Source organism: Microcebus murinus, chromosome 2 (assembly GCF_040939455.1).
Source record: "Microcebus murinus isolate Inina chromosome 2, M.murinus_Inina_mat1.0, whole genome shotgun sequence".
Classification (NCBI taxonomy): Eukaryota; Metazoa; Chordata; class Mammalia; order Primates; family Cheirogaleidae; genus Microcebus; species Microcebus murinus.
Genome location: NC_134105.1, coordinates 4,548,900 through 4,572,353, shown reverse-complemented (window position 1 = coordinate 4,572,353; position 23,454 = coordinate 4,548,900). Strand labels below are relative to the sequence as shown.

The following is a 23,454-nucleotide window of genomic DNA, read 5'->3' as shown; positions in this document are numbered from 1 at the left end:
ACCGCTCCCCTCCCCCCACCCAGCCCAGTACCAAATTCTCTTCCCCATCCTGGAAAGTTAAAAAAAAAAAAAAGACAAAGCAAGCAAGTACTGAGAGAGTGGTCAGGAGTTGATCTTCTTGGCTGTAGGAACAAAACCTGTTGTATTTTCACCTGTTGCATTTTTGTCTTGCTGGAAAGAGAATTAGAAGATGAGAACTTTTTAATCAACATTTTATATATCTCTTTCTCTCCTTTACTTTTGTTTGTTCTTTCTTTCTAACAAAATCAAGCCATAAAACAGCTGTAGGGGAGGGATTTTGTCTATTTTGTTCGCATGTGTATCCCCTGTGCCCCTTCACCTGTTCCCCTGCGGCCCCCAGAGACACTGAGGCCCAAGTTCGCCGCCCCTTGGGGGCTGCCTCCGAGGCTGCCATCTTCCTCACCAAGAAACCTCATTCCTGCTGAATCAGCCCCCAGTTCAGTCCTTAATAAGTTAATTAATGAATTGTTAATGAATTAACCATTTGTTAATTCGTTTGATGGAAGGAGAAGAATGTCACAGTCAAAGGAGAAGGGTAAAGCTTCACTTATGTTTTTGCTCTTTTTTTAGCAGCTTTTTGTGAGATGCCATCGACATAAAAACTGTGTGTATACACAGTGTACAACATGATGTTTTGATATGCATATGCATTGTGAGATGATAGTCACAGTTAAGCTGGTTGGGGATTGGGGGCTGCTCTCTGCCGGGGCCACTCTGCCGGGGCCACTCTGCCAGCACCACCTCCATCCTGCCCTGTGGCAGGAAGGACCCCTGTTTCTCTCCTGTCCTGCCTCCTCATGTGCCCCTCTCGAGAGGTCCTCTTAGCTGCAGTGGTACAGTACCCAGACGAAGATGTGAGGACCCCAGCTTGCCATCGGAGGGGCCCGGAAGGGTTGAGCACGAGCCCTTGTCCCGCGTGAAGGAGGTCTCGTCCAGAGTGGTGAACCAAGGGGCTTCAATGGGGGACTCAGCGAGCAGCACCCCAAGCTCGCCCCCCCCACTCCCCGCAGCAGATCCAACTCTATACGGCTGGACATGCTCACACTCAATCCTTCAATGACTCTGACCAAGTGTGACTGTCCACTTTGGAGATGAGGAAACTGAAGAGCATAGAAATTAAGCTAGAAAGCGGCCGTGGGCAAGCCCCAAATGAGATGTGCAGATGCTAAGGGCAAAGACCTTTCTGGGCCTATTTTTCTCCCTCTTTTCATTACTTTACTAACGAATTCCTTCTTGTGCAAGGACGATATTACTGATAACACAGATTGTTTGAGTTAAGAGTCCCCAGAGATCTATATTCAAATATTTTTTCCAGTGTGCCCTGTACCTCTTAGAGGCAAGGGTGCAGGGGCTAAATGAGATTTGTCAGTGGCTCTAAATAATTAAAATTTTAAAGATTTTTTTGGACTTGTTTAAAATTTTTAAGACTTGTTGGAGTGTACCTTTGAGCCCGTTTGCTGTAGTTAGCACATACAGCGGTGTAGCAGGATGTCACTGAAACTCTTCAAGCATTATATGGAGTATTGGAGTGGTAGGTTTCCGTTTTTTTCTGGCCCTGTGTTTCTCAACTGAGGGCAGTTCCCCAGCAGGGACATGAGCAATGTCCGCAGACATTTGGGTTGTCACAGGCAGGGAGAGGGATGCTAGTGCATCCAGTGAGTAGAGGCCAGAGATGCTGCAAACATCCTACGAGGCACAGGACGGCCTCCCATAACAAGGAATTGTCAGATCCCAAATGTCAAACCTGCCATGGTCGAGAAACCCACGGTGGGTAGGGAGTCATTGAACGACTACAGATCTTCAGATTCGATCGCAGCTTCCTGCCAGACTTTGAAGGAAAGCGGGAGGTCCCTGGACCCCTGGGGCCGCTTCCTGACCAAAGCGCATAATCTCTCTGCAGAGGCTGACACTTGTGCTTGCCTTGGCAACCCTGATCGCTGCCTTTGGCTCGTCCTTCCAGTATGGGTACAATGTGGCCGCTGTCAACTCCCCAGCAGAGGTAAGTTGCTATGGTGAGTGAGATTCAGCTCCTGAATAAACAGGGAGGGAGGTTTGGAGCAGCCCGTGGCCAGGCGTGGCGGGCCAACATGTGGCTGTGTATACAGTGAGTGCACACCGGGGATGTTCGGGTGGAGGGAGAGGGAGACATGCTCATTGCAGGCACAGGGCCCTTGGGGAGACCCAGGTCCCCAGACTTGAGCTTCTCCTGGAGGGCACCCGGGACATGTCCGGCTGGACACATGGTGGGCTGGACTCCAGGAGAGGGCTCTGACCTGTGGCCTTGCAATTGCTAGAAGAGTCTGGAGGGAGCAGGGATCCCCGCCCTCCCCCCCTCCCAGCTAACGGGAAAATTGGAGTCCTTCCTTTCTGGATTGAGAAATGCGCTGGGCGGTTTGCCAATCTGAGGCCTCGCAGCTTTCCCCATGGGTTCTGTGGCTAACCTGCTGCTCTCGAAGCTTCGTCCTGACTCCCTTTCCCCTATTTAGCAACACCGATCTTTTTTTTTTTTGACAGAGTTATCACTCTGTTGCCTGGGCTAGAGTGCCATGGCGTCAGTGTATCTCATAGCAACCTCAAACTCCTGGGCTCAAGCGATCCTCCTGCCTCAGCCTCCCGAGTAGCTGGGACTACAGGCATGTGCCACCATGCCCAGCTAATTTGTTTTGTATATTTTTAGTTGGCCAATTAATTTCTTTCCATTTTTAGTAGAGATGGGGTCTCGATCTTGCTCAGGCTGGTTTTGCACTCCTGACCTTGAGCGATCCGCCCGCCTCGGCCTCCCAGAGTGCTAGGATTCCAGGAGTGAGCCACCGCGCCCGGCTAGCGACACCAATCTTTTATGTGCCCAGGTCATCCCACCGGGTGGCCTGGCAGTTTACGTTACTCTTTCTGCGAGATCAAATCATCTTGGTGTCCTGTTTTGCTTTGTTCCCTAGTTCATGCAACAATTTTACAACAAAACCCACTATGACAGAACCGGCCAGTACATGGAGTCCTTCCCCTTGATGCTGCTGTGGTCTTTAACCGTGTCCATGTTTCCCGCCGGAGGCCTCGTGGGATCCCTCCTAGTCGGCCCCCTGGTGAATACATTTGGCAGGTGAGGGAAAGTGAAGTTTTTAACTCCCTGAAACTCATCGGAGATTTAAATGTAGACCTAAAACTGAAATCTGGGGGGCCCTGGGAGGTGGTGGCAGCCCTGCTGTCACCTGCTCACCCTGCGGTCCTCCTTTTAAAAAATAAAAAATAAAAATATAAAAAAAAAAAAAAAAAATGAAATCTTCATCGTGACGCTAGGGCAATAACCAATCACTGTGGTCATGTTTATTATCTAATGGGGTCATAAAAAGAGGGCCAGACGTTGACTAGGTGTTTGGGGACCGAGGCAAAGTCTCAGGGGTTAGAAGCAGGGGTGGCCGAAGATCCCCAGCTCTCACGCAGAAGTGGGAAGATCCCCACGTACCGTATTTCCCCGAAAATAAGACCTACCCATAAAACAAGCCCCAGCAGGATTTCTAAGCATTTGCGCAATAGAAGCCCTACCCTGAAAATAAGACCTAGTGGTGGGCGTGGCCACGCGGCACATCTGCACAACCCGTGCATGTCGTCACTGAGCGGGAAAGAAGATGAGCAGCCCTTCTCATCTGCCCCATGAGAGCTCTATTGCCCAACATGAGAGATTGGGGCCAGTGGTTCTAAAGGAAATAGAGTCGCAAGAAATTCAGGATGGAATTCGGGGTTTGGAGAGTTATGATGATGTTCCAGAAGAAGACGACTTGACTATATCTGAATAAATGTAGATTGTTGTACTGTACTTAAAAAAAAATAACACATCCCCTGAAAATAAGCCCTAAGGTGTCTTCTTGAGGAAAAATAAATATAAGACCCTGTCTTATTTTCGGGGAAACACGGTACTTACCAAGACCCAGGACTCACTTTGAAGCTCTCTGCTCTTTCACCCCGAAGGTACTTTCCTTACCAAAACCAGGAGCCAGTTGTTTTCTTGATTTTTCTGCCTTTACAAATTCTCAGACACTGAAAAGCTTGGCCAAAGTGTTTGTCACAGTGCAGATCGTGACCTAGTGTTCTTGAACGCTCAATATAGACTACTAACACAATGATCTTCTCTCCTGCTCTCTTTTACCTTAGGACCAGGTAATATGCAAAGTGTAGCCCAAACTGAATTCCTATAAATCTCTGAAAGGTCTGAGATTAATGTCAGGCACTTTGGTGTGACTCAGTGTCATCCTAGGACGTCTCTCTGTGTCCTGAGCAAACAGCGGAGTCAGGGCTATATTTGCCTCTATTTTTAGAAATATTAGAAATTCTGTATTTTATTCCAAGAAAGTTTTCTTAAGGCATGACACTCCCTAGTGTAAATTCCATGAACGTCACAGAGCAACTTGTTCATAAGCAGATTGTAGATGTTACTTGTACATGCATAGAAGTGAACTCTACACTGTACTTCTGTTATTTTGGGCATATATCTTCACAATATATTGCTTTATTTTTTAATCATACATACAGCATCTTTTTATGCAAAAATTTTAATATTTTAAGTGCTCAAATTTATGTTTTTTGCTTTTTGTGTTTTAAGACAGCCTTCCTAGAGTCTTAAGGATATGCTTCTATACTTTTTTTTTTTTTTAACTTATCTGTATTTGATACAAGTTTTAAGTGGATTGTGACTCGGGCACTACATTTCTATTCACAAGCCTCACTTTTCAAAACAGTTTTACAACACATAGGGGTATAGGGCTTATAATTTTGCTCCTCTAAACAATACTTCTTCTTTGGAAAACAAGCCCTGTGTAGAGTTTCGAGTTGCTTTACTTTAAACATACCTATTTATAGAGGACTAATAGTACATGCAGTGCTTCTATATTTTTAAAGTTAATTTTACAATTTTGTTTTTTCCCAGATTTGGAATTTTATTTTGTATATACTGAATGATGAGAGAGAGCACTAAGTTAATTTTTTCCAAGTGAAAAGTCCATTGCTCTCAAATTTATCTTAGATTATTCCTGTTCCTTTACTATTCCATTTATTTATTTATTTATTTATTTTGAGAGAGTCTCACTCTCTTGCCCAGGCTAGAGTGCCATGGCGTCAGCCTAGCTCACAGCAACCTCAAACTCCTGGGCTCAAGCAATACTGCTGCCTTAGCCTCCCGAGTAGCTGGGACTACAGGCATGCGCCACCATGCCCAGCTAATTTTTTCTATATATATTAGTTGGCCAATTAATTTCTTTCTATTTATAGTAGAGACGGGGTCTTGCTCTTGCTTAGGCTGGTTTCGAACTCCTGACCTCGAGCAATCCGCCTGCCTTGGCCTCCCAGAGTGCTAGGATTACAGACTTGAACCACCGCGCCTGGCCATAGGTTTTTAATAGATTCCCTCTAAGTTCCTCTGTTTTGTTAAGGCTGTTTTTTTTTTTTTTTAAATCATAGTAGCATTAAATTTTATTGACTTATTTTTGCTACCTCCATTGAGCTAGTCCTATATTTTTCCCCAGTATGATCTTTAATATGGTGAAATATTGAAATATTGAAATATTTTTATATGTGCTGTTAAATTCAATCTGCTAATATTTCATTTAGGATTTTTGCATCTGTGTTGCCATAAGTGAGATTGGCCCACGCTTTTTTTTTTTTTTTTTTCTCCTTCTAATGTCCTTACCCAGGACAATTTTGGGTTTGGGTTTCAAGATTACATGAAAATTATGAATTAGCTTATGATTTAAAAAACCTTTTAGTAACAATCGCTTCTCGGCCTTTTGGCTAAGACCAAGTATAAAAAACCTTCTACTGTATTTGAATATGGATCACTTCCCCTCCATTCTCACCCTCCCGGGCTTTGGTCGTTTTAACTTGCTCCCACGCAGGAAATATTCCCGTGTCATTTGACCTCTGTCAGTCTTAGGTCCCAGAGTGCTAAACGCACAGCAGTGAAGCCCACGGCTGCGACTGGCGGGGACGGCACCCAGCAGACACTCCGCGGACCTCTGAATGGATGAGTGAATCCTTAAGCCGAACTAACTGATATTTTGTCCTCTGCAGGAAAGGGGCCTTGCTGTTCAACAACATATTTTCCATCGTGCCTGCGATCTTAATGGGATGCAGCAAAGTCGCGAAGTCATTTGAGCTCATCATTGTTTCCAGGCTTCTGGTGGGGATATGTGCAGGTAAAGAGTGCCCCGCGCTACTACTGCCATTCTTTGCTGCGAGGTTTGCTGCAAAGAAAGCTGTTCTTTGAAAGACTGAAAAGACAGAACCTCAAATTGGGAAGGGTCCTTCCAATCCACTCCTTCATCTCAGTAGTTTCGGAAGTGCAAGACTTCAAAACTGCAGGTGGAGACCAGTTAGTGGGTGGTGGCCTCTGTATAGTGAGCAGCATTTTCTTGTTAAAAATAGAACACACTGTGTCATAGGTATTGTCTTTTGAAACTTTTATTTCAGCTATTATCTGTATATGTATGGGGACAACCAGGTTGCGGTGTAAAATGCATTTCTGTATTTTTTTTTTTTACTGTGGGCCGTGGTCAAAAAAACTTGAGAAACAATCTAATATATGAATCCCTCTACCAGGGACGTGTTAACAGTAGCAACTTCTCAACTTTTATAGGACAATTTAAGCCCACAGCCAGCGCCAGTCCTGGGCAGGCCGCCCCACTGGCCTGAGCCCATGCCCCTCACCCTGGGGACACTCAGCCAGCCCTCCCGCCTCTCATTGCTCCTCCCTTCTGTGCTCCACCCCCGCCCCTGTCTGTGCTCCACCAACCCTTCAATTCAACGAACTCAAACGTACAGGACAATTTAAAGTTTGCGAAGGGCTTTTAAGAGAATACGCATTCCTTACTGAGGTCTCACCTAATGAATGCTCTGTGCAGCCGCCCAGGTTTTAGAAAACTCTCCCATGATCTCTTTTAAGAGAGAGGAGGTTAAAGCCACGCTCGTGGCTCTCCCCCGAGTTGGTGTCGGGAGGCAGTGCTTCCCAGCGCCAGACGCAGAGAGGCATCTAGGGTGCGAACCTCAGGGCCTGCAGGTACAGGCTGGGCGGCTGGGAGTGAGCCCCTGCTGAGACTGGCACCTGGGCCACCTCACCTGCCTGCCTCCAGCCAAGGTCCCAGCACTGCCAAGGAACTCTCATGTGCTCCTTCCTAATGCTGGGATGGGGGACAATCAGGTATCAGCAAACCCCTCAGCTGGAGTTAATGGGCAGTAACGGAGAAGTGAGAGCGAGAAGAGAAAGTGTTTCCCGAATAGAGACCAAGTCATTGCAAGGGGGGCTGGTGGGCCCCCAACTTCACATAGTGCTGGCCTTTCCCAGAGAGGGGGCTCTGCCTTCCAGTTCTCCCCGCAGGGGGCTCAGGTTTTTGAAACACTGGATGATTCCTAAAAGTTGTCAGCAGTGAGCAGGCCCAGCCACTTTTCTTTGACCACCAATAATTCAGAATTGGTTGCCACAGAGGAATCTCAGGCTCCAAGAGATAACAAATCTCAGTTAGAAACCCTAACCTGTGCTGTTAGGTAAGCGTGGCTCCCAGTCTGTGGTTCTCAGAATTTCGCAGACTGGAAACGATGGGGGCTCCAAAGAGCTGCGCAGGTGGGTTACACCAATCCGGCGGGTACCACATTAGAAGTGGCAGCCGAGAGATGTAGCAATTCATCTTACAAAATCAGCCCGTTACAGTTTTGCAAATCTCTTTAATGTCTAACTTGATAGAAGGCAACTGGGTCAGCAGGCCAGCTTCTGTGTTCAGTCAGTCGTGACATCACCTGGCAGGTGGTTTCTGGAAAACTCTCCTGCATGCTTATAAGAGAACACAAATGAAAAGGGCGGAAAACATCTCGGGCACATTCGGAGATAGTTTTGCTCTCACAGACACATCTAAAAGGTCTCAGGAGCCCCCAGGTTCTCAGATTGTGCTTCGAGAACACGAGTCGTTGGGTGCAAAGTCCACGGGCAGTCGGTCCTAAAAGTCAGTGGAGCGGATCACCAAGCCCCGCGACGAGCTGGACGCGCCTGTTAAAGCCACCCACGTTACCGGGGGCCACCAGGCCGCCCTCCCACTGAAGCAAGCAGCTGCCCTGATGGGGGCGCAGGGGCGACTTCGACTCGGCCTTCCAGGCCGGGGCTCACGGTTCACTGGTCTGTTATTAGTCAACTTCTTGGGCAGAAAACTGAGGGCATTCACTGGCTCGAAGGAATTTAAACTTGAAAAGCCACTGTGCTGTGACTCTAGTGTCAGAACAAGCTGGCTGGAGAGCCCGGTGGAGTCATTTTTAAGTAAAAGTAGAGACTGCTGTCCACCAACATAAAGGCCATCGTGTCTCTTCACAAACCTCCGGAGGTTTGCCCCTTTGTGTCCTTGATCAAGGTTTGCCCCTTTATTTATGTCCCTGATCAAGGCAAGACGCACATGCCATGAAGAAGCGTTGTCACGTGCCCGGGACTGAGCTGGCACCCCCCAGGCTCTGTGCTTCCAGAAGGCATTGCCCTTCCTCTGCAGCCCTGGGCCTCCCACCCCCAGGACATACTACGGGCTGCTTTAGACACTTCCCATCTTTGCTCTGAAAAATAGGGGGGAAAGTCGGTATTAAGGAGCTGTGCTGTCTCTTCTAACGCTAAGCAGAGATGTCCTTGGGCAGAATTGCCAAGCAGGAAAACCCGGCCTTCGGTCCCTCCTGTCTCAGTGTAGTCAAACACCCACCCCCAGCCCACACTCTGTCCCCCGAAGTCTCCCTGGGTGGCTGGAGCCTCCCTCTCGGGGCCTCCATGTCTTTCTGAACGTCGGCTTGGCCCGAGACTAGGTGTACCGTAGTGTACCTGGTAACATCCCCTCTGCTCTTGCCCAGAGACCCCCCAGACTCTCCGTGTGCTTTTTGGAGGATGGAATGGGACAATATACATGCAAAGGCTTCGGAGTCTGTAAAATTAAATTCCGCCTGTTCTTAAAGGGGTCAGATTCTAGTATGATCGGAAAATTTACAAGTTGTTCAGAAGGAGTCCAGGCATTACATAAATCCCAGAAATGCAGATATGCCACAATATGTGTTGAAATGTTTAATGTTTATTGATAAACATAGCTTGTCCTTAAATGCGTATGAAGGCATCTCTGCATTAGCTTGTCGTGTAAGGTACTATTCCTGCTGTCCCTACGAGGCGAGGCTGTGGGCAGGCCCCGTGGCCTGTTATGAACAGACTTCCCCAGGGAGCAAGACAGGAGCGAGTGTGTCTGGACCACAGCTGGGCTTCCCCTCTCTGAGACGCAGGCCAGGCAGGGGGAGGACCTGAGCTCTGGCTGGCCTGTGCCCCAGGTAGCATGGGTGCGGCAGCAAGGAGCCCTGTTCATGGGCTTCTTTGGTCCGTTTTCTCTTCCCTGGAGGCAAAAAGGGCTAAGAATTAAAAGAGGCGTTTGCAGTCTTGAGAGAGTTCTGGCCCAAATAACGTGACTGCTAAGGAGGAATAAATACATTTGAAGACACAGCTGGCTCCTGCCAGACTAATTGTTCCTGATGGTGTTTTTCTTTCAACCCTCCCAGGTCTGTCTTCCAACGTTGTCCCCATGTACCTGGGAGAGCTGGCCCCTAAAAACCTGCGGGGGGCTCTCGGCGTGGTGCCGCAGCTCTTCATCACCGTGGGCATCCTCGTGGCCCAGATCTTCGGTCTCCGGAATCTCCTCGCAAGCGAAGAAGGTGGGTTCGGGACACTTCGGGACCCCCGGCCCTCCCTCCTCGGCCCCTCCTCTTGCTCCAAAGCCACTGCCCCAGGGCGGGGCGTTCCTGCGGGCTGCTCTGTCCTCTCTGATAGGCTGGCTGTCCTTGGGGCCCCCCCACTGCCCTGAGTCTGCAGTGCCAGGTGCTGTCTGGCAGGAGGCAGGCCCCGCACAAGCGCAGCAATAGCTTGGCTGGTGTCTTCTAGTCCTTCCCAGGAGATGGATGAGGAGGCCTTAAATGATTCGGCTTCTCTGGCACTGCTCAGTGGCTGTCCATACGGAAGTCCACGGCATAGTAGTGACAGCCACCGGTGTGCCAGGCTCTGAGCTTAGGGCGTCCCTGGCACGGTGCACAGGAACCTCCAGCACCACTGCTGCCCCCGTGGGTGAGGCGGTCAGTACAGCCCAGACTCTGCCTGCACCTTCCCAAGAGGGCCGGGGCCTGGCACGGATTGGGCTCATGGGAACTCGCACCTGGCATTGTTTTGTGTGGCCTCACCTTTCTTTGTCTCGAGTCTCAAACCTCAGACAGGGAAACCATCATTAACCATCGCACCAGGCGAGACAGACAAAGTGCTTGTCACGGGCCAGGTGCCAGGGCTTTATATTGATTCGTGCCCTGCAAAGCCTGTGCTATCAGGACACCCAGCTCACAGATGCAGGCCCTGGGGCATGGAGGGGCCGGGGAATGTGCCAACAGTCTCATTAGGATACTAGCCCGGCGGCTGAGGCCTGGGTCCGGGCCTCCCTTCCCGTCACTTTCCATCTGTCACTCATGCACACATTCAGGTGCCACATCCTCACCCACACCTTAAGACGGTGTGGACCAGAAGAGAATAAGCTAGATTCCTGTCGAGGTCCCAGGGGGTCACCCCCAGCGGGACTCAGAGCCCTGGGAGTGTGCAGCTCTGTGCCGCCAGTCATTTCCTTGCTTTGGCCTCCATTTCACCTTTGGCAGTGATGGGGTTAATTTTACCCATTTCTGCACTTTGGGTAACGGAATCGTGCAGTAGAGTGTTGCACGCCGCATCGCGTGCATGAGCTGTGTCCCTGCCGTGGCAGGCTTTGCTTTCGCCGCAGCATCGAATTCCGTTCTATGAGCACCCCACGACCCCGGTGTCACCCTGCACGGACTGTTGCTGTGCACGTCTGCGTGGTCTCTGCTGCTCATTCTGTAGCCAGTGCCGCTGTGACCGTTCCAGGACCGGTGTCCTGGCGGCCCGGGCACAAGCATCTCTGGGCATGGCAGGAAGTGCGCCCAGCTCCTCAGCCCTGCCAGGCTGTCCTCTAACGCAGCGGTCCCCAGTCTTTTTGGCACCAGGGTCTGGTCTCATGGAAGACAGTTTTTCCACGGATTGGGGCTGGGCGAGGTAGGGATGGTTTGGGATGATTCAAGTGCATCACATTTACTGTGCAGTGAGGCCTCTCTGCTAATGACGATCTGCATTTGCAGCCGCTCCCCAGCATCTCCGCCTCAGCTCATCAGGCATTGGATTCTCATAAGAGCCGCGACCGAGATCCCTGCGTGGGCAGTGAACAGCGGGGCTCGCGCTCCCATGGGAATCCAACGCCCTCGCCGGCCTGACACGAGGCAGAGCTTGTGCGGTGATGCCAGCGCTGGGGAGCGGCTGCAAATACAGATGAAGCTCCGCTCGCTGCTCACCTCCTGGTCCGCCCCCGGGGGTTGTGGGCCGCAGCCGTAAGGGACACCACGTGTCTGCTCAGCGACACGTGGAGACTTCCCCTCTGCCCACGCTGGTGTTGTCAGCCTTTTCCACCTTGTCCGCCCGGCGGGTGTGGGGTGGTCGTTCCCACCCGGCGGAGCTGTGTTCCCGAGTGCCCGTTAGGCGTGAGGCGCTGTTCTGGGTCCGGGCTGAGGAGGACAAGTCTGCCCTCACGCAGGCTGTGTCGGGACTCGCGTCACGGGGCAGAGAGTGGCTGGCTGGGCGGGGGCCTCTCGTGCCAGCGGCTGCCTTCCTCCCAGGCTGGCCCGTCCTCCTGGGGCTGACCGGGGTGCCCGCGGCGCTGCAGCTGCTCCTGCTGCCCTTCTTCCCCGAGAGCCCGCGCTACCTGCTGATCCAGAAGAAAGACGAAGAGGGCGCCAAAAACGGTAACGTAGGCCTGGGCGGGTGGGCGGGCGGGCTCAGGGCCGCAGGGCTGTGCCCAGAGGCTCCGACATGACACCCTGCGTTGCCACCCTCAGCCCTGAAGAGGCTGCGCGGCTGGGACTCCGTGGACGCGGAGGTGGAGGAGATCCGGCAGGAGGACGAGGCGGAGAAGGCCGCGGGCTTCATCTCCGTGCTGAAGCTGTTCCGCATGCGGTCCCTGCGCTGGCAGCTGCTGTCCATCATCGCCCTCATGGCCGGCCAGCAGCTGTCGGGAGTCAACGCGGTACGGGGGTGGCCGCGGGCCCTGGGGCAGAGGGGGTGTCCAGGCGCAGACGGCAGCGCCCTCCCGCGGCACCCCCTTCCCAGCCCCTGCCTTGTCCTTCCAGATCTACTACTACGCAGACAAGATCTACCAGAGTGCAGGCGTGGCCGAGGATCAGGTCCAGTACGTGACGGCCGGCACGGGGGCCGTCAACGTGGTGATGACCATCGTCGCTGTGAGTGTCCCCGGGGGCTGAGGGCCTGTCTGGACCAAGGAGGAGAGGGTTGGACCAAGGAGGGGGCCGGATGGAGGGCCCCACGCCCCTGCCTCTGAGCTCTCCTGTGGGGTCACCTGTGGCCCCCACCCCAGATGTTCCCGCCCAGTAAGGTGGCTCTGCTCTGGCGTCTCACATTTGGAGCTGCCCAGCTGTGCAGGGCCCAAGTACCCAAGCTGGGGGCCACAGTGTGACAGGGGTGTTGGGGGCCCCGGCACTGGGCGCAGAGCCTGGGCAGGACCTGGAGTGAGGCTAGGCCACCCCCGAGGAAGCCAGGCCCCCGAGGGCTGGACTCTTAAGTGCATCCGGTGTGTGGCTTCCAGGTGTTGTGGGGACCCTAAGATTTGGGGCTGGAGGCGTTAGCAGCCCCTAGGGGTGGAGTCTCATTCAGGTCTGGGCAGCTGGGCCCAGAGGCACAGCCAGATGCCCCGCTGGCCACCAGGGGCACGTTCTGGCGGGTGCGTGTGGCCCACCCAGCTCTCCTCTCCGTGGCCCTGTCAGAAGGACCAGGCGAGGGGCTTCCCCTGAGCAAGTGTCCCCGCAGGTGTTCGTGGTGGAGCTGCTGGGCAGGAGGCTGCTGCTGCTCCTGGGCTTCTCCGTGTGCTTCTTGGCCTGCTGCGTGCTGACGGTGGCGCTGGCGCTGCAGGTGAGGGGCGCCGCTCCCGCCCTGTTAAAGAAAGAGGAATCAGAATGGGTTTGTTGCAGCAAATACCACCAGTCAGATGTCTGGGGTGTCCACCCGCTAGTGGCCCAGGGCCCACTTTCCGCAGATTTCCCCGTGGCTGGTGGAGGCGGCGCAGCCGAGGAGGGGCCAGGCGCCGTCCTCCCCCCAGCAGGGCAGGTCGGCTGCCCCAGAGGGCCGAGGGTCCTGAGGGCCCCGTCCCGGTCGCCCTCGCTGGGCCAGGTGTGAACCGCCCGTCTCCTCCCCCAGGACACGATATCCTGGATGCCTTACGTCAGCATCGTCTGCGTCATCTCCTATGTCGTGGGACACGCCCTCGGGCCCAGTACGTACCAAAGCTGCACCCCTCCCCCTACAGCCCCAGCGCAGCCCCGAACTGGCTTCTCTCCCCTCCCGGGGGGCAGCGGGCTGGCGGAGCACAACTGGGGGGAAAACAGCATGGGAAACATGCGGCCTGTGCCCTGGCAGAGCGGGCCCCGCAGGGGGTCCCTGGCCACGTCCGGGGCCGCGAGGGGCGTCGCCTGGGTGCCTCGGCCCCGGCACAGGCTGACTGGCGCCCACACCGTTCCCCCCAGGCCCGATCCCCGCGCTGCTCATCACGGAGATCTTCCTGCAGTCCTCCCGCCCGTCCGCCTTCATGGTGGGCGGCAGCGTCCACTGGCTCTGCAACTTCGTGGTGGGCCTGATCTTCCCGTTCATCCAGGTGAGTGTGCCCCAGGCCCCAGACTGACACCCCAGCTCGGTAGAGCGGGGACCGGTCACCAAGCCCCGACCCCCTGCCCGCCTCTCCCCGCAGGAGGGGCTGGGCCCCTACAGCTTCATCGTCTTCGCGGTGATCTGCCTCCTCACCACCATCTACACCTTCATGATCGTCCCCGAGACCAAGGGCAAGACCTTCATGGAGATCAACCAGATCTTCATCAAGATGAACAAGGTGTCAGACATCCACCCTGAAAAGGAGGAGCTGAAGAACCTTCCGCCGGTCAGCTCGGAGCAGTAACTCAGGGCAGGAGCAGCCTGCGCAGCGAGCCTGCGCGGGGCCTCCCTGTTTTTTCTTCTGACTTTCTCGTTGTCTGCGAGCGTCCAGAAATAAGCCAAGGCTGGCGCAGACCGCAGGCCTCAGCCCCGGCCGCGACTGCCCGGGGCGTCCGTGGTGTGTTGCGGGAGCCGGGCCGCCTCGCTCCGGACCGGCCCCGCCCGCCCCAGCCGGGCCAACGGCTCCCGCACCGCCTGGCTGTGGCTCCCGATGACACAGCTTTTATAACAAAAATAGGATTTCAGTTTCACCAGAGAAACTTCTGAGGCCACAGACATGTGTTTAGAGCCACATTCGTCCTCGTATCACATCCTTCTCCAGAAACACCTGTTTTGGAAACCGCGAGGTCGGACGGAATTAACGACATCTAGAAATCTGGGGAGCAGGTCCCTGTGGGGTAGTAACTGAGTCAGAATTCTAAATTATATAGTCTGTGGGAAATGGAATTGCTTCTGTACAGCCAATAAAAGAAAGCTGATCACTTTTCACTCAGGTGTGCCTCTTTCCTGGAGCAGGTGGAAGGCAGGTGGGTCCTTGCTCCTGCGGGTGCCAGCTCCTTGTGGGACAGGGCTTGGCCCGTTTTGTTCATCCCTGAACTCCAGTGCCCGGAAGGGGCCCGGCCTGGCAGGGCTCTCGGGCATCTCCACTGCAGGAGGGGTAGAGTGAGAGGTGAGGTGGTAGCAAAGCCGCGAGTTTCTGAGTTTAAGACTGGGGAGGTCTCTGCACATCCTCAGGTGTGTGGTGAGTATTGAGGGTCCTGAAGGTGAGACTGGGGGATGGGGAGAGGAGAAGGAACAGTTGCCCCGCCCCCACCCCACCCCCGGCCGCCACGAGTATGGCAGAGCTGGAGGCTTTTCTTAGAGATGTAAATAAAGGGATGTGTGTGTGACAGACAGAGAAGAGGATGGTGTGTACAAAAATACAGAGAAAACCTTGAAAGTGCCAAATGGCCTAAGGTGGGAAGTGGCATCTCCTAGAGTTGGGAGGCAGAAGCCAGGGGCTGGGCAGGACGGCAGTGGGACTTGGGAGCACCTTTTGTGGGTGTGGAATGGGGACTCCACCAGCAGCAAGTTAAATAACTCACAAGAGCAGTGAAGGCCCAGAGGGAGTAAATGGTGTAACACTGCGGTTGAACCATCCTTGACCTTCTGAGGCAGGGGTCTGCCATGTGGAAGGGGCACAGAAACAGCCAGAGATGTGGTCCCTGAGGAGCGGCCAGGTGAGGGTATCGGAAGGCAAGGGACTGCAGCACCTCGAACATGGGGAGGCTGTGGAGTTGGTGATTCTGGGCATCTAACCCCAGGTTCAAACCTTGGTTCTGCCACATAATACTTGTGCAACTTGGGCAAGTTAATTACTTAGCTTTTCTGTACCTCAGTTTTCTGTTAAATGGACCTAATAAATGTCTCATATGGCTGTTGTAAGAATTAAATGACTTTATATGTTTACAGTGTTGAGATTATTGGCGTGTATTAGGTGCTCTTAGGTATTTATAAGGGCTTGGGAATGTGCATTCAACTGAAGACAAACCTGCAAGTCAGACTCGGCAAGAGACCATGTGCAGGCACCCTGGGATGGAACAGTCAGGTAGGTGAGTGGCACATGGTGGGAGCCACCTCACTGTTGCCATGGGAGGTTACAGACAACCAACAAGAAGGAGTCTAGAATGATCCACATGGTAACAGATTAGACTTGGAGACATTGGGATGAACTCATGCAGCTTAATATAGATTCAGAGGGCTACATATAGAAATGTTTGTAGAGACCAGGCGTGGTGGCTCACGCCTGTAATCCTAGCACTCTGGGAGGCCAAGGCGGGTGGATCGCTCAAGGTCAGGAGCTTGAAACCAGCCTGAGCAAGACTCCGCCTCTACTAAGAAATAGAAAGAAATTAATTGACCAACTAACAATATATGCAGAAAAAATTAGCCAGGCATGGTGGTGCATGTCTGTAGTCCCTGCTACTCAGGAGGGACTATTCATCTTTATTGTACACAACACTGGTGTGTATTTTTCAGTTCACCAAAACTATGTGCTTGGATAAAGTGAAAACTATATTAGAGGCCGGGCGCGGTGGCTCCCGCCTGTAATCCTAGCACTCTGGAGGGCCGAGGTGGGTGGATTGCTCGAGGTCAGGAGTTCAAAACTAGCCTGAGCAAAGGCGAGACCCCTGTCTCTACTATAAGTAGAAAGAAATTAATTGGCCAACTAATATATATAGAAAAAATTAGCCAGGCATGGTGGCGTATGCCTGTAGTCCCAGCTACTCGGGAGGAGACTGAGGCAGGAGGATCGCTTGAGCCCAGGAGTTTGAGGTTGCTGTGAGCTAGGCTGACGCCATGGCACTCTAGCCTGGGCAACAGAGTGAGACTCTGTCTCAAAAAAAAAAAAAAAAAAGAAAGAAATGTTTATAGATAAGCGTCCATACCTGGGTTAGTAAAATCCAGCAGGAGGAGAGGGGTATGGGAATATAGAAGGGAGGTGAGGAATTCAGAAAGACAAGATTTGCCCAGTTGGAGGAGATGCAGTAGGCAGGTGAGGCATGAGTGTTCTGGCTGAGAGACAGCACAGAGATGCGGAGAGCTTTGGGGGTGCTCCAAGCAGTCAGGTCTGAAAGTGAAGTCAGAAAGGTGGGAGTGCTGTCTAGATCCTGCAGGTCCTCGTGGGCCAAGCTGAGTTGGACTTGATCATCAAGACAGTAGTCCTGGTGTCTGGGGAGTGCCTGGCGGTGGCATGGAGGGCAGGGCCTGGCAGGGACACCCGTCGGTAAGAAACGGTGAGGGTCCGATAAAGCCAGTGGTGGTCGGGACCAAACATGAGGGGCACTCAGAGTGACAGGAGGATTCGAGGACCACTCAGCCCTGGAGGTGAGGAGTCTGGGGACCCTGCCAGGTCTCTAATGTGGGCCCATGGGCAGTAGCTTAAGGAGCTGGACGGCAGGTTTGGGGAGAAAAGTTCATATAATTTTTGGACATGTTGAGATGGAGGAGCTCATGGGACACGTTAAAGGTGTCCACCAGGAAGTTGGCGTGTGGCTCTAGAGCTCAGGGGAGCAGGGACGTAGGTTTGGGGGGAAACCATAAATTCTTCAGCACTTCCTGTGTGCCAGCACTGCTCCAGGCTGCAGCAATGAAGAAAACCATGTCTCCTGAGAGGCACGGTAAAGAAATGTATAGATTAGCCTCGGGTGGCAGGTGGGGGAACTGCCTGCATGGAGGGCAGGAGCCAGCCCAGACAGCCGGGGGACAGCAGGCGCAGTGTCTCGGGGTGGAGGAGGGCTGGCCATGGTTCAGGGGACGATAGGAGGCAAGTGGCTGGAGCAGAAAGGGGCTGGGGACAGAGGATGGCGGCCCTGTTCAGACACTTAGCAGGGCGGCCTGGCAGGTGGCGGATTCGGTCTCAAGTGTGATGGAAAGAAAGCCACTGGCTGATTTGAGCCAAAGTGTCCTGAGCTGATCTGCGATTTAAAGCATCATTCTCAGCTTCCCTGGGGAAGAGTCTGGGGAGCCCAGGAGGGAGCAAGAAAGTCAGATCCTTCCCAGACTGAGCCGAGGGGAAAGACCCACACTTGCAGACAGACCAGACCGGCAGGATGAGAGGTGGGAGGTGGCGCACCATCCAACAAGGGGCCCCGGGAGAGGACGGAGCCACCAGCCCTACCATTGGTTGGGACCAGAAAGGAGCACCCCTTGGGTTCAATGACTCGGTGGCCCCAGGGAGAGCAGTGTGAGGGGCCAGGCAGGGCATTTGCTGGGGCGGAGACCGCGGGCACGGCAGGAAGATGGATTAGAAGCTCCAGTTGTTGAAGCACTCCCTCCCTCCCGGTACTATTCCTGTTTCAGCCTGTGTTTGTCACATACGAAACATGTACATGTGTGTTACATATAAAAAAGTAAGTATGCGTGCAATGGAGGTTTGCGGTCAAAATTCTCTGACCAGTGAGGAGGCGTGATTGGAAAAGTTGGGAGACCATCGGGGGCCAAGCAGGCTGCAAAGATAAGCGAAGGCAGAGGAGAAATGACACTTCGGGAGAACTGGATGAGATCCGCCTCGGGGTCAAGGTCAGGGTGTTGGCCGGCGACAGCGATGGGGCCCTGCAGGGTCACAGACCCGTGGCTCACCGCTGTATTCACGGTGTCTGGAACAGCGGCCAGCACGTAGCAGTGGCTCATTAAATGGTTTTTGAATGAAGAGTCTCCGCTGGGAGGATTTTAAAGGTTCGCAGCAGAGCAGGAAAGAGCAGAGCTGGGGAGGCCGTGCCAGCCCCGAGGCGACAGGCTCGCAACCCAAATCTGGCAGTCGGAAGGTAGGTTTGACCAGCGGTTTCCACATTTCCGGATTTCACTAGACAGAAATGTGGTGGAGTGACCTAGAGCTGCCTCCTTTTTATTTTGCAAATAAGAACACGAAGAGCAAATCGACTCCCATTAACGATCAAAATGAGAAAAAAGATATTGAAAAAGAAAGAGCATTTTCCTGTCTAGGAAGGATGTAACTGCAGAATGCATTTCAGTCCTTTAAATTGAACAGATTGTTCTTTGCGAAACCTCACTGCATTGCCTGCATCCTGGCGTTGCTCCGCTCACCGGGGCAGAGACCCCGGGAGCAGGGCTGGCAGCGCATTGGCTGTTTCCCTTACGGGAGGAATGGAGATCTGACGTTCTAATCCGGAACGTTAGTGAGACAGAGTCTTGTCGCCTTCGGTCTGCTTTCTCCAAGGCTGTCCCCAAATTCCTGGGGGAAGAATGAGGAAGCAGGAAGCTGGTGTCCTGACACCCACATTTGCACGACTTCCATGGTAAAAATAGGAGAGATCTGATTCTCTTACCTGTGAACCTTTCCTCTCCTAGTATTCCTCAGCCGGTGGGTTGAGTGCTTGCTTTGGTCGTCCCACATCCTGCCTTGCCCCGGAACGCAGAAGCGATACATCACGGCGTCTCTGTCTTCGGGAACTTGCAGCGTGGCCGGGGAGAGCACGCGCCTTTTGCATCCCTGTGTTACCACGGGAAGTTCAGCACTTGTCCTTGAGGCCGCATCAGGAAAACAAGAACAAGTGGTTTGAGGAGAAGGAAAGAAAAGTTTTATTCATTTGCCAGCAAATGAGAAGGATGGAGGCTCTTGTCTGCAATGCGATCATCCTAATAACAAGCAGAAATACCGAGCTTTTAAAGGGCAGGTTCTGAGCTTCGGGTAATGGCTGTTCAACTGCAGTTAATGACACCAATCGTCCCATCTTCCATCTCAGTCTCATCTCACTGAAGACAATCCTGTGACCTCCACCAGGACCTCCGTTGCAGGACTGGGCTGAGCCATCTCCTCTATCACAAAGAACGAGACATTCCCCTGCCCCTCCTGACCACTGGCCTGAGGCAGGGATGCAGGTTTTAGTTCTCAAAAAGGAGTGGGGGGTGTTTTAAAAAGACACACAACCTTTCTGCCTTTTTTTTTTTCAGGCCATTCCCTGAGTTACATATTCCCCACTGTCAATATTTCCCTTCTCTATCTATCAGAGGAGGGGTGACTACTCTGTTACACTGCACCCCCAAAAGTAGAGTGGCTCACCAGAGCCATGTGTGAAAATGTGGCCAGGGTTCCTGCTCTTGCCAGGTGTCTTTTAGTCCATTTCGTGCTGCTATGACAGAACCCTGCAGCCTGGGCAATTGACACGCAGTAGAAGTTTATTCGGCTCATGGTTCTGGAGGCAGGGAAGTGCCAGTGCCTGAGGGGCCGCGTCTGGTGAGGGCCTTCCTGCTGCATCCTGATAGGGCAGAGGGCATCACATGGGCGAGACAGCGGGAGAGGGGGCCAGACTCATCCTTCATAAGGACCCCACTCTCAAGATAGTGGCCCGACTCCTGCAATGACAGCATTAATCTACTCAAGAGGGCAGAGCCATGTGACCTAATCACCTCTTAAAGGCTCAACCTCTCAACACTGTCCCAGTGGGGATTCACTTTCCAGCATGAACTTTGGGGGACACAGTCAAGCCATACATAGCACCAGTTCTGCTCAAACCTGGCATGATCTGATCTGGAAATACGGCCAGTGTTTCTGCCAGTACATGAAGGACTTAGGCTTCATCATGTTGCGCTAACTGATGTTCCTTGAATGGATATCCAAGGGATCTGCCCAATGACATCTGCTCTTTGTACATTTAAAAAAAAAAAGTGCCACATGCAAAAAGAAACCACGGGGAAGTAAGAATTGACCCAACATTGTGTACGGTTTGGAGGTCTGCTGTGCACATTTTAATCACCCGAGCAGCTCCAGTGCCTGGCAGGGAGGCTGGCCCTTGTTGGCACTTAACACATGTTGGATGAATGAATGTAACTGGAATGGTCTTCAAGGAAGAGGTCCACTGTGAACTGAGTCTTCAGGATTGGGTGGGATTTGCACAGGAATGGAGGGAAGGTGTTCTGGAGGGCAGCAGAGGAGAAGGCATCATGAATTAAGGACATGCATCTATTCAACAAATATTTATTGAGCACCTACTGTGTGCCAGGTAGTGAATCTAATGGTCAAAAAGACAAGTAAACCAATACTTAAGACCATTTTAGATAACTCTCAGGGACAGTATTAGAGAGTGCTGGGCCAAATGAGAGGGTGGCTTTATTTTTATTTTATTTTTTTGACACAGAGACTCACTCTGTTGCCCGGGCTAGAGTGCCGTGGCGTCAGCCTAGCTCACAGCAACCTCAAATTCCTGGGCTGAAGCGATCCTCCTGCCTCAGCCTCCAGAGTAGATGGGACTACAGGCATGCGCCACCATGCCCGGCTAATTTTTTCTATATATATTTTTAGTCGGCCAATTAATTTCTTTTTTATTATTTTTTTAGTAGAGACAAGGTCTCGCTCTTGGTCAGGCTGGTCTCGAACTCCTGACCTCAAGCGATCCTCCCGCCTCGGCCTCCCAGAGTGCTAGGATGGGAGGGTGGCTTTAGAAAGGGTGGTCCTTCTCGGGTCCTCCCCAAGGAGGTGACATTTGGCCTGGGACCAGAGGAAAGAGTATTCTAAGCAGAAGGAGCAGCGGGAAGGAGCTTGGTTTTGCCACGAGCTTGGCTGCGCTGAGGCGGACTCAGAGAAAGGCGGAGGAGGCTCGCCGAGCCTGCTCGGTGTCACCAGAACAGCTTGAGCACTGCGCTGTGCGGAAAGCATGCGGAAGAACAAAGAACTGGCTGATAAAGCTGAAAGATCTGCTGGACTGGCATTCGTTGTCTTTAGAAACAAACTGGAAGACAATTGCGGCTGGTAGAACAATGGTGTCCCCAGTGCGTCCCTGTCCTCATTCCCAGAACCTGTGAAAATGCGGAGTCACGTGGCGGAGGAGAATGAAATGTGCAGATGGAATCAAGCTTGCTGACGAGCTGACCCTGCGGGGAGATTATCCGGATTATCCGGGGGCCCAGTGTTATCACAGGGAAGGGAACCAGCGAGGGGGCAGCATGAGAAAGACCCGGTCTGCTGCTGCTGGCTTTGAAGACAGCCCCGGGCCACCAGCCAACAAACTCAGGTGCCTCTGGATGCTGAGAAAGGCGAGAAACGGATTCTTCCCCCTCCAGAACGGCAGGGTGCCGACACCTTTTATTCGTTGTCGTTGAGACAGAGTCTTGCTCTGTTACCTGGGCTAGAGTGCTGTGGCGTCAGCCTAGCTCACAGCAACCTCAAACTCCTGGGCTCAAGCGATCCTCCTGCTTCAGCCTCCCGAGTAGCTGGGACTAAAGGCATGTGCCACCACGCCCCGCTAATTTTTTCTATTTTTAGTAGAGACGGGGTCTCGCTCTTGCTCAGGCGGGTCTTAAACTCCTGACCTCAAGCGATGATCCTCCCGCCTCGGCCTCCCAGAGTGCTAGGGTTACGGGCGTGAGCCACCTTGTCCAGCCCCAACACCTTGATTTTAGCTCAGCGAGACCGTGTCAGATTTATGACATGCAAAGCCCTCAGAGAATAAATTTGTGTTGTGTTAAGCCACTAAGTTTGTGATGATTTGTTATGGCAGAAACAGAAAACTGATGGAGATTTTGCTACTGGGTATTGAAGTGGGTGCTGCTGAAACATCTAGATACCTCAAAATAGGGAAATGGCATGAGCACTGGGCAATGGGAAGAGGCTGGAAGAATTTCGAGACGAGCTCTGGAAAGTCTAGATTGAGGTTAGTGGAAACAGGAGTGTTAATGATCTTGCTGCGGAGGACTCTGGAGGGAGTGAGGGGCAAAACACAGATCCCCTAAGAGAACACCGAGAGGTCAGGGGCGCCCAGGAGTAATAAGAACCTCACTTCCTCCTTGCCGTGCAATGGCCCTCCGGCCACCATCCATGGCACTGAGTGTGCTCTGCTTCTGTCCCTTCACATAAAGTCCATGTTAATGCAAGACACGACACATAATGTTTGCAGGTTCCTACATGATTTTCATGATTATCCGTTGACACAGCCGCCTGGTGTTCCAATCAGTTCACTTGTCATAATTAATTCGCTCACTCCCTTCTTTTTTATTTTATTTTATTTTATTTTTTGAGACAGAGTCTCACTCTGTTGTCCGGGCTAGAGTGCCATGGTGTCAGTCTTGCTCACAGCAACCTTGAACTCCTGGGCTCGAGATCCTTCTGCCTCAGCCTCCCATGTAGCTGGGACTACAGGCCCATGCTACCACACCCAGCTAATTTTTTCTATTTTTAGTAGAAACGGGGTCTTGCTCTTGCTCAGGCTGGTGAACTCCTGACTTCGAGCGATCGCCCGCCTCGGCCTCCCAGAGTGCTAGGATTACAGGCGTGAGCCACCGCGCCCGGCCACTCCCTCCTTTTTTAATGCTTGTAGAGACGATTCTGAAACAAGCACCTTTTCCCAATATTTTATGGACTTATTTAATGCTATTAAGTGTAATTAGAAATAATAAAACTGTGTTTCTTTAAAACCACCTAGTTTTCTCTTTCCCCCCATGGACGATTCATCCCAACGCAAGAGAGAAGGCGTGTATGGAGAAATGGCAGGACAGAAGCCTCCCAGATCCAGGCCACAGCCGGACTTGATTTCCAAAACTCCTGATCTCTAGGGACCAATGTCAGATGATGTTTCTTCCCTCCTTGGTGCGACTGGGGAGGTTCTGGTGTGGGGCTTGGGGGAGGCAAAGACGAAATCCACACTGTGTGTGATTTGCGCACTGGCAAAACACCAGCCTGTTTCTTATCAACATGTTTAAGATTTGCTCCTGGGAAACGTTGGCAAGTCCAGAGGGCAGAAGGGTCATAAAGCCAGGAGGGCTCAGGGGAGAAACAGCAGGTCCTGTAGGTGGCCAGCCCACAGCAGGACTAAGGTGTCATTTGGCAGGTAGAGCGCACCTGTTCTCCCACCTGAGCAAGG

At 52.6% G+C, this 23,454-nt stretch overlaps 1 protein-coding gene across 3 annotated transcripts in view; it reads left to right on the top strand.

The window, feature by feature from the left end:
• The window catches only part of SLC2A5 (solute carrier family 2 member 5), a 31,593-nt gene extending 16,163 nt beyond the window's left edge, over nucleotides 1–15,430 (top strand). For 2 of the 3 annotated variants that reach the window (XM_075993768.1, XM_012791472.3), the window contains exons 2-12: nucleotides 1,922–2,020; nucleotides 2,958–3,118; nucleotides 6,079–6,203; nucleotides 9,565–9,717; nucleotides 11,722–11,847; nucleotides 11,941–12,128; nucleotides 12,232–12,342; nucleotides 12,926–13,027; nucleotides 13,313–13,388; nucleotides 13,639–13,766; nucleotides 13,860–15,430. In XM_075993768.1, coding sequence (XP_075849883.1) covers nucleotides 1,922–2,020; nucleotides 2,958–3,118; nucleotides 6,079–6,203; nucleotides 9,565–9,717; nucleotides 11,722–11,847; nucleotides 11,941–12,128; nucleotides 12,232–12,342; nucleotides 12,926–13,027; nucleotides 13,313–13,388; nucleotides 13,639–13,766; nucleotides 13,860–14,063 — 1,473 coding nt within the window. In that variant the 3' untranslated portion in view covers nucleotides 14,064–15,430. The remainder of the gene's footprint in view (nucleotides 1–1,921; nucleotides 2,021–2,957; nucleotides 3,119–6,078; nucleotides 6,204–9,564; nucleotides 9,718–11,721; nucleotides 11,848–11,940; nucleotides 12,129–12,231; nucleotides 12,343–12,925; nucleotides 13,028–13,312; nucleotides 13,389–13,638; nucleotides 13,767–13,859) is intronic. The other variant, XM_012791471.2, reaches the window with a different exon arrangement.
• The last annotated feature ends 8,024 nt before the right edge of the window (nucleotides 15,431–23,454 follow it).